This window comes from Panthera onca, chromosome B3, assembly GCF_046562875.1.
Source record: "Panthera onca isolate mPanOnc1 chromosome B3, mPanOnc1 haplotype 2, whole genome shotgun sequence".
Taxonomy (NCBI): domain Eukaryota; kingdom Metazoa; phylum Chordata; class Mammalia; order Carnivora; family Felidae; genus Panthera; species Panthera onca.
In genome coordinates, this window is record NC_138344.1 from 59,632,800 (window position 1) to 59,643,595 (window position 10,796).

Here is a 10,796-nt window from a genome sequence, read left to right on the forward strand (position 1 = left end):
GCTGACTTTACAGAAATAAAAAGGATTATAAGAGAGCACTATGAATAATTATGCCAATTAATTAGATAACCTAGATGAAATGAACAAGTTCCTAGAAACACAGAAACTATAAAAACTGACCCAAGAAGAAATGGAAAATCTGAACATAACCTGTAAGAGAGAAAAAGACTGAATCAGTAGAAAAACTTTTCAAGAAAGAAAAGTCCAAGACAAGATAGCACACTGGTGAAATCTACCAAATAGTTAATAAGAATTAACTCTAATACTTTTCACACTCTTCCAAAAAATAGAATAGGAGAAAATACTTTCTATGAAGCCGTCATTACCTTGATACCAAAGCCAGATAAAGACACCATAAGAAAATTAAACTACAGACCAATATCCCTTATAAATAGAGAAGCAAAAATTCTCAACCAAATACTAGCAAACCAAATCCAACAGCAAGTTGGCTAAGTGAGATTTACCTCAAGAATGCAAGAGTGAAAAAAAAATGCAAGTATGATTCAACATAAGAAAATCAGTCAGTGTAATGTAATACACTACATTAAAAGAACAAAAAGAGGGGCACCTGGGTGGCTTAGTTGGTTGAGTGTTCCTCTCTTGATTTCAGCTCATGTCATGATCCCAGGGTCATGGGATTGAGCCCTGCTTTGGGCTCTGTGCTGAGCATAGAGTCTCTCTCTCTCTCTCTCTTTCTCATTCTGTCTCTGCCCCCCCCCCCCAACTTGCCCCTCTCCCCTGCTTGCATGCACTGTCTCTCTCTCTAAAATAAAAATAAAAATATTTAAAAATTAAAAGAGGCACCTGGGTGGCTCAGTCAGTTAAGCATCAAACTCTTGATATCTGCTCAGGTCATGATCTCACGGTCATGTGATTGAGCCCAAGTCAGGCTCCACACTGAGCAGAGCCTGCTTGGGATTCTCTCTCTCTCTCTCTCTCTCTCTCTCTCTCTCTCTCTGCCCCTTCCCCATGTGTGTGCATGCTTTCTCTCAAAATAAATAAATAAACTTAAAAAATTGTTCTATCATTATTTTTACAAGTTAAAAAATTAAATCTTTTAAAAAATAAAAAATAAAAGAACAAAGGGAAAAACTCACAATCATCTCCGTTGACATAGAAAAGCATTTGATAAAATCCAATACCCTTTCACAAAAAAAAACACTCAGCAAACTAGGAATGGAAGGAAACTTCCTCAACATGATAAAGGGTCTTTATGAACAACCAATAACACACATCATACTCAATGGCAAAAGACTAAAAGTTTTTCCCCTACATTCAAGAATAAGACTAAGATGCCCACATTCACCACTGCTCAACATTGTCCTGAAAATTTTAGGCAGAGTAATTAGGCAAGAAAAAAAAAAAAGGAATTGAAATTGGAAAGGGAGAAATTAAACCTATTTGCAGAGGATATGGCCCTATATAGAAAAAAAGCAAAGAATCCTCAAAAAAACCCTTCCAAAACTAATGAACAAATTCAGCCCAGTTGCAGGGTACAAGATAAACTCACAAAAATTCATTGTGTTTCTGTAAACAGCAATGAACAATCCAAAAAGGAAATTAAGAAAACAATACCATTTATAATAACATCTGAAAGAATAAAATACCTGGGAGCAAATTTAACCAAGAAGTTTAAAGACTTCTGCACGGTAGACTACAAAACATTGCTGACTAAATTAAAGAAGACCTAAATAAGTGAAAAGAAATCCAATGTTCACACTCCATCCCCAGAGTCTTTTAGTTTTTCCCCTTGTAGCCCCCACCATATGGAATTTTAATACCACAAATATACAATACAGGTGTGTTTATGGTCTGTGACCATGTGATGGACCACAAACCAGCAGAATAGCTAAGATTTTTTTCACCCTCACCAGAACCAATTTTGTTGAGAATGCATGGTCTAGAACAAGGAAATTACAAGGTGGTCCTGAGTCATGTTATAACAAAAGCAAGGAAGTGATCAAGCCCTGAAGAGGCTCCCACTGACCAGAATCAGAACATTTTAGCATTTAAAAAAATTTTTAATGTTTATTTATTTTTGAGAGAGAGAGAGAGACAAAGAGGGCAGGCAGAGAGAGAGGGAGACACAGAATCCAAAGTAGGCTCCAGGCCCTGAGCTGTCAGCACAGAGCCTGATGCGGGGCTTGAACCCATGAACCTAGAGATCATGACCCGAGCCAAAGTTGGGTGCTTAACCGACTGAGCCACCCAGACACCCCACATTTTAGCATTTAAAAATAATTTAAAGTACACTGAATATATAAAAATCTACAAGCTCATAATAAATAATAAGTAATTCTACTAAAAAGCAGGCAAAAATAAAATAATTCGCATCTGCCACAATTGGAGAATACTTTCACTACCTCTTTTCTCTGAAAACTAATTGGAAGTAAATAAACTCTTATTTTACCTTTTCAGTAAGAACTGCAGTTCAGTGTAATCAAATAGCCCCAGGGAAAGCTCTTCTTTACAGAAAATATGCCAGCTAATAAATGTTGGAGGATTGATAGAACTAGAAAATCACCATTTAGGGGCGCCTGGGTGGCGCAGTCGGTTAAGCGTCCGACTTCAGCCAGGTCACGATCTCGCGGTCCGTGAGTTCGAGCCCCGCGTCAGGCTCTGGGCTGATGGCTCGGAGCCTGGAGCCTGTTTCCGATTCTGTGTCTCCCTCTCTCTCTGACCCTCCCCCGTTCAAGCTCTGTCTCTCTCTGTCCCAAAAATAAATAAAAAACGTTGAAAAAAAAAAAAAATTTAAAAAAAAAAAAAAAAATAAAAAATAAAAAAAAAAAAAAAAAAAAAAAAAAAAAAAGAAAATCACCATTTAAATAATTAAGGATCATTAATGGATACTAACACAATTAAGTGAAATGTTGATTGAGTTGCATGGTGCCCAAGGATTACCTCTAATCAGAACAAGAAAACTTTTCAATGGTGAGATCTTGTGGCTACCACTTAAACCCAGTTAGTAAACTTAGCTTTACTTAGTGGGACAGTGAGATATTATGTGCCTCTAATATGATGTGATATAAAGTACATCGAATCACCTCTTAAAATATTCTTACCAAAGTTATTTAAACTGAATAATCTAATCAAGCCTTTTATATCTAACTTCCAGCTTATAGGAAATACAAGCAATAGTGAAACAAGTTAAACAATTCTATGAGGGAACAATCAGACAAATCCAGAATGTGGGAAACAATATTTCTGTGAGACAACTGACCTGTTTTTTTAAAAAAATCACTGTGAGGGAAATAAATGGTGTGTGTGGCAGGGGGGCGGGGGAGGATAATATTCCAGATCAAAAGAGACTTTGGAGACATAATAAAATGTAATGCATGGTTCATGTTTGGATATTACTAAAGAAGACATTTTTGGAATAATTGAGGGAGATTTGAATATGAATTGGGTATTAGATGATATTAGGGTATTACTATTAAATTTTATTAGCTTTGTTAATGGTGTGTGGCTATGTAGGAAAAATTCCTTATATTTTAGAGATGAATATTGATGAATTTAGAGTTGAAATGTTTCATAATGTCTCTCATTTTTAAAAAAGAACTTCAGCGTGAAGAAATGGGTGAAACAAGTATGGCAAAATGTTAACACATTGATGTGGTAAATATAGGAGATGAATGTATCAGTATGGATTGTACTAGTCTTTCAACAACTTTTTTTAAAAATGGGGAGATACGGTGGAACAGAAAATGAAAATATTCATAATATAAAGTTTAAAATATTAAAAATGGTTTGTGTGAAGCGTCCCTAGGAAACACTACTTTTCAGCCTGAGAAAGCGTAAGTTTGTTTTGGCTTATGTTGAGAACCTGTGGTTCTTGGATTCTTCCTCAAACTCATTTTTTCCTTCCTTCTCTCTCCCCACTCTATCCAGCCCTCTTTGACTCTATGCACAGCAACCAGGCCTCAGATAGCCCATTTTCCCCACCCCGTACTCTGCATTCACCTACCCTACAACTCCGGCAGCGCTCTGAGAAGCCCCCTTGGTGTAAGTAATCCTTTTGGAACTGCCTGGACAAAGGCCAAGAGGGATGGAGGGATTGATGAATGAGACATCTGTGTCATGAGAGAAATGTAGATGAAGGTTGAAAGACCAGGAATAACCAACCAGTAGGGGAAGCAGTGTCATCTGTTGTTTCCAACGTGAAGGGAGGATCTCTTTATCTCATTATCTCCATTCTCCATGCCCCTCTATTTCATTAGAGAGACTCCTAAAAGATAGTGTCCCAGAAGGTCCTTTGGGGAAGAAAGGACTTCATTCTCCTCAGATTCCCATTTTGTCTCTACAGCTTTCTCAACTATAGATGACTTGGGAGGAAACCTGGATATATAGAAAAGTTGGCAGAAAGAAACTAGTATCTTGTATTACTTTCTGCATATCCTTTCTTGGAAGTTGTTCTCAGCTGTTAGTTCAAGTTGAGGTGCTGCTTTTTCCCATCTCTTCTTTATAATATCTAGCCTATCACTAATTTTCCTTGGTAACAGTGTGAACAGTGGAGTCACAAGGAGTTCTTAGGGTAATTGCAGGGAAGGGGAGATACTGGTGACAATCAGAGGGAGTATAAGGGCCCCAGACACCAGTGATGGAAAAATCCTTTCCTTATTCAGCCTGCCTCCAGGAAATAATGAAAATCAAGCATGGCTTTTATTTTTTTATGTGGATAGGACTGAAGCAAAGATTCATATTTCAGCATTGGGTTAAATGCTGAATTGGCACTCTGTATGTAGAAGAAACATCCCTTCCTGACACCAAGGGTTCTTCCCCTGAATTTCAGATTCTCTTATATTCACCTTGCCGTTGCTCCTTTTACCTCTCTCCTGGAATATTTATGGGTTTTGTGCCCCTGGAAATCTTTTTTTTAATAATATTATTATTATTTTGAGTACAGTGGATAATGCAATGTTATAAAACAGTGGTTCAACAAGTCTATACGTTATGCTATGATCACCAGTATAGCTACCATCTGTCACCATACAACCCTGTTACAGTGCCACTGACTATATTCCCTTTGCTGTACTTTTTATTCCTGTGACTTATTCATTCTATAACTGGAAGCCTATATTCTCTACTCCCCTTCACCCATTTTGCCCATCCCCCCAGCTCCCTCCCCTCTGGCAACCATCAGTTTGTTTTCTGTATTTTAGGTCTGATTCTGTTTTTTATTTGTTTATTTTTTTTCTTAGATTCCACACATATGTGAAATCAGTGATATTTGTCTTTCTGTCTGACTTATTTCACTTAGCATAATACCCTCTAGGTTCATCCATATTGTCACAAATGGTAAGATTGCATACTTTTAATGGTTGAGTAGTATTCTGTTGCGTATATATACATCTTCTTTATCCATTCATCTATTGATGGACACTTGGGCTGTTTCCATATCTTGGCTATTGTAAATAATGCTGCAATAAACATAGGGATGCATATGTCCTTTCCAGTTAGCATTTTCATTTTCTTTGGGTAAATACTCAGTGGTGGAATTATTGGGTTATATGGCATTTCTATTTTTAATTTTTTGAGGAGCCTCCATACTGTTTTCTGCAGTGACCCTACCAATTTACATTCTCATCAGTAGTGTACAGGGATTCCTTTTCTTCCGTATCCTCCCAGCACTTGTTATTTCTTGTTTTTTTTTTTTAAAGTTTTAATTTTAATTCCAGTTAGTTAACATACAGCATTATATGTTATTCCTTGTTTTTTTTTTTATTCTAGCCATTCTGACAGGTGTTAGGTGATATCTCATTGTGATTTTGATCTGCATTTCCCTGATGATTAGTGATGTTGAGCATCTTTGTGTGTGACTGTTGGCCATCTGTATGTCTTCTTTGGAAAAATGTCTATTCAGATCTTCTGCCCATTTTTAAATTGGATTATCTGGGGGGTTTTGGTGTTAAGTTGTAGAAGTTCTTTATGTATTTTAGATACTAACCCTTTACTGGATCTATCATTTGCAAATATCTTCTCCCATTTTGTAGGTTGCCTTTTTGTTTTGTTGATGGTTTCCTTTGTTGTGCAAAAGCTTTTCATCTGGGTATAGTCCCAATAGTTTATTTCTGTTTTTGTTTCCCTTGCCTCAGAACACATATCTAGAAAAATTTCGCTTTGGCCAATGTCAGAGAGATTACTGCCTGTACTGTCTTCTAGGATTTTTATGGCTTCAGGTCCTTAATCCATTTTGAGTTTGTTTTATGTGTATGGTGTCAGAAAGTGGTCCAGTTTCCTTCTTTTGCAGGTAGCCTTCCAGTTTTTTCAACACCATTTATTGAAGAGAATGTTTTTCCCCATTGTATATTCTTGCTTCCTTTGTCACAGATTAATTGACCATATAAGCATGGGTCTTTATTCTGTTCCATTGATCTATGAATCTATTTTTGTGTCAGTACTGTTTTGATTACTACAGCTTTATAGTATATCTTGAAATCTGGAATTGTGATACCTCCAGCTTTGTTCTTTCTCAAGATTGCTTTGGCTGCCTCTGGAAACCTTATTTTTCTCCTGCTTCTGTTTCTGTCTATCCTCTTTGATTTGCCTGAATCAGACCACTAGCTGAATATTAAAGCTACTTCTATCCTTGGGTAAACTTTTTTTTTCTTGTTTTTAATCTACCATCAGACTTTGGACTCAGTATGAGATGTGTAGCCTCATTGGTAAATATTTTCTTTAGGGTTTGTCTGCCCTAAATAGGCTTTGGTGGCCCAAACCATGTTCCTCTTTCTTTCCTGCTTGAAGCATGCTTCCTGTGGTCCTGTACAGAAAAGAGAGAACTGGCATACCCTAAACTCAATGACTGATTCAGCCTTTGCAGTCTCAGGCTTGCCAACTTTCCCAGGTTCTCCTTGATGACAGGATATTCAGGTTTCCTATTTCCAAAATCTATCATTATTGGTATCACAGTGTTTTATATATGAAATTACAATACTATCAATAAGTACATTTACAAAAGGAAAAGTAGATTAGTCCGCTACTAGAGGTCAATGAAGTAGAGATTGGGGTAGGAATTGTCCCACAGTGTAATTGAAGACTCTAAAACCTTTATTTTATTACTGTCATTATCTAGCTAATTAGTTTTTTGTTGTTGTTGTTGTATATGTCTATAACATCCATAAACCTGTATGTGTTCCAAGACTTAGAAGTCTTAACCTTGGATCCAGGATGGATTTCAGGGTAAAGTCTTTGAGCCCCAAGAATTATTTGTGAAGATAGTATGAATATCCATATGCATACCTTTCTGTACATTTTTCTAAGAAGATAGTCTGTGACTTTCATTAAAGTTTCAAAGAGTTCAGTGACCCCTAGAAGGGTTAATTAAGAACTTCTGCCATTTAGATTCCATGGCAGTCTTCCATCTTCAGGTAATTTTCCTTCCTGCTGTTCTGATTCACAAGATTTTGCTACATTCTCCTGCTTACTTATCTCTTGGGCTGTAAAGAATGATTACCTTTGCCGCAGAAATAAGCTGATTGTCTTAAAAAAATGATTCTTAACAAAAGATGTACATCAGGTTTAATGGGGAGTGTCTCAATAAAATATATTGCCTTTTTCCCCCTCTACCCCACACGTTTACCCAAAACCTATAGAATTAGAATTTCTGGAGATGGAACCTGGAAATTTTTATTTTTTTAGATATTCCATAGTTTTGGTACATACCCCTGGTTATGAACCACTGGAATACAGTGTTGATATGCTTCCAAAGTAAGAATGAGGGACAATGGGAATTTGGAGTTAGGGTGGGGGTACATTTGTGAAAGAACTGGGTGAAGTAGGCCTTAGCACTCTCTTCTGAAGTCTTAGATATACCTTTGTGCTCCTGTATACTCCTGTAGTATACATTATGCCAGACCAACAATTCCTGAGCTGGGCTAATTTAGGAGCCTCTGCATAACTTAGGAAGAATCAGACCCTCTTTTCTCAACACATGACTAACATAGGCCGTATATTCTGGTATTTGGACTACATACATAGAATTTAACCTACTCTTCCAGCTTGCCTGACTTGGTTTTCTGACTTTGCTTTACAGACAGCAGTGGTCCTTCCAGTACTGTGTCCAGTGCTGGTCCTTCCTCCCCTACTGCAGTGGATGGTAACTGCCATTTTGGCTTCAGTGATCAACCTTCTGTAAGTTCACACATGATTGAAGAACATCAAGGCCTTGGGATGCTCCCTGGGAATGGAGAACAAGAGTTCCCCGTTGAAGGGATGCAAGAGCCTATTGAACCAAGCCAGTCTTCACAGGAACCACCTGTGGAAACCAGCCAGCCATGCCAGAAAGTTTCTGAGGAGATCAGTCAGCCATGCCAGGAGGTCCCTGACATCAGCCAGCCATGCCAAGACATCCCTGAAGAGTTTAGCCAGCCATGCCAGGAGGTCCCTGTCATCAGCCAGCCATGCCAGAAGGATCATGATAATGTTAACCAGATATGCCAGGAGGTCCCTCAAATCCACCAGCCATGCCAGAAGGCGAGTCAACTGTGCCAGAAAATCTCTGAGGAAGCTTGCCATCTTTGCCAGGAGAACCCTGAGGAGGTCAGCCGGCCATGCCAGGAGGTCTCTGTGGAGGTTAGCAGGCTGGCCCATGGGTTCACTGTAGGGGTTGGTGGCCTGGTCCAGGAAATCGGTGTAGAAGTTGGCAAGCCAGCCCAAGAGATCCCTGAGGAGCTCAGCGAGTCATGCCAGTTCTTTGTAGAGGTTGGCAGGCTAATCCAAGAGGCTTCTGCAATCAATCTGTTGTCTCAGGACATTCCTGAGGTAGATAAACCATCCCAAGAGTTTCCTGGGGAGGATGATCTGCAGGTACAGGAGATCCCTGAGGTTAATCAGCAGTCCTGGGTGTTCCCTGAGGTGACTGACCAGCTGCCTGGAGAGGATATTCCCCAAGCCCAGTGTCAATCTAGTGATCCAAACCCTCAGAGCCAGTCTCTAGCCTGTAACCAGCACTCACCCCTTCCACCAGCAACATGTGATTAATCGTGTTCTCATTAGTGGTGTCACACTATACCAGCTATTTGAGCTAGCAACTTTTTCTGTTGGCTAACTCACCTACCAGTGTAAGACCTTGGATCTCACCAGAGGTGTCTGAGGAAGCAGTCCTCTTGGCATGAAGCCAAGAACTGTGCCCGAGCTGGGCTTGGAGGGGAGCCAATTTCATGTTCAAAGCAACCATTGACTCCTCATATGGCCATTAGACTTGAATAGGATTTCCATAAAGGGGTGGGCTGAAGCATCACTACCCAACGTCCTCTGAGCATCCCAAGAAATTCCAGATTGTTAAAGGAAATGCCACTTAACTGCTGAAGACACCATCCGGGGACATCAAGTGCAAAAGGGGACTCCCGGGTCTCCGCTTTCTGGGGAAATATTCACAACTTCTCAAGGTACCCTTAGACCATATGTGCATTCAGGAAGATTCTTGTCTTTGCTAGCACTCCTCAGGTGGGCCTAGGATGGCTGTCTGAAATGTCTGGGCGGGGGGCGGAAAGAGAGTCCCTTTCCCAAACATCCATTGTGGTCATTAATCTTTAGATTGGGTTTATGGGTGTTTTATATAACGTCGCAAGTTCCCCCTCTGCCCCAGTAGTGTTCCTCTGGGCAATAGCTCTAGGGAAAAATAGGTGTTAGATTGCTGTGAAAATTTTAAGAGTAACTACTTAAAATGCTCTGGGGGTTCTTGGCCAATCTGTGAAGCTGGGTCTCCTTTTGTTGTGGGGCTACTTGGCCTAAGAGATGCTGTAGCAGAGAAAATCAGGTTCTATTTTAAGCAATCAGCAGAGATCAATATTGTACAGACATGAGGAAAGATTATATATATTTCTGTAGTAGTGCCAGGGACAGACTGGCCAAAGACCAAACACTCCAGGGTCCCCAAGAGGTTTTTCCTTTTATCGTTATGTCTTTAGGGTCAGGTGTGATTATGAAGCTTTTCCCAAAGATATGGGGATGGGAATGGGCATGGGTAGGAGGAATAATGCAGTCATTGCAGTGGGGTGGCCAGAACATTATGAGTGCTCAATAAATATGAAATAATAAAAATGTTGATGGTGGTGATGATGTCCTTGTGAATTCAAGTATGAGTATGACTATAAATCAATCGTGTGACTGAATTAATTTGAACCAGTCAAAAGCTGCTATAGTTGAGTGGGAAGGAACTATAAAATAAAGAGATCAGGGGGGTGCCTGGGTGGTTCAGTTGGTTAAGTGACCGACTTTGGCTCAGGTCCTGATCTCACAGTTCGTGGGTTAGAGCCCCTTGTCAGGCTCTGTGCGGACAGCTCAGAGCCTGGAGCCTGCTTCTGATTCTGTGTCTCCCTCTCTCTCTGCCCCTCCCCTGCTTGTAGTCTGCCTCTCTCTCACTCAAAAATAAATAAACATTTTAAAACATTAAAAGAGATCAGGCATCCCAGGAGGGCCCTATGGCAGTCAGCCCACCATCCTAAAATGTCTTAAATGAGTAGTGTTGTCGGGGACAGAGTTTCTATTTCTGTGAAGCAGCAGTGGGTACTTGCCTTCTCACCAGATCTTTAGATTCACCCTCTTAATTTTCCACTCTGATGATTTGGGGTGAGTGTCAAGGAGGAGTTGATATAAAGGGGTTATGGTCTTTCTTTACCTCCTTGACATTTACACTGAGAAAGCCCAGCACACTGGGAGGGCTGGACTATCCCCTTCCCCATATATTTACATTAACAACCTGGCCTCCCCTGACATACCTACGACTATAAAGGGTTTCACCGCAAGGGAAAAATCCAGCATTAACTTCATGGAAATTCTAAATGCACAGGTGAGTG

At 39.8% G+C, this 10,796-nt stretch overlaps 1 protein-coding gene across 21 annotated transcripts in view; it reads left to right on the forward strand.

The window, feature by feature from the left end:
* PPIP5K1 (diphosphoinositol pentakisphosphate kinase 1) overlaps positions 1 to 10,045 on the forward strand; it is a 43,693-nt gene extending 33,648 nt beyond the window's left edge. For 20 of the 21 annotated variants that reach the window (XM_060618753.2, XM_060618756.2, XM_060618757.3 and 17 more), the window contains 2 exons: positions 3,889 to 4,002; positions 8,033 to 10,045. In XM_060618753.2, coding sequence (XP_060474736.2) covers positions 3,889 to 4,002; positions 8,033 to 8,979 — 1,061 coding nt within the window. In that variant the 3' untranslated portion in view covers positions 8,980 to 10,045. The remainder of the gene's footprint in view (positions 1 to 3,888; positions 4,003 to 8,032) is intronic. The other variant, XM_060618759.3, reaches the window with a different exon arrangement.
* The last annotated feature ends 751 nt before the right edge of the window (positions 10,046 to 10,796 follow it).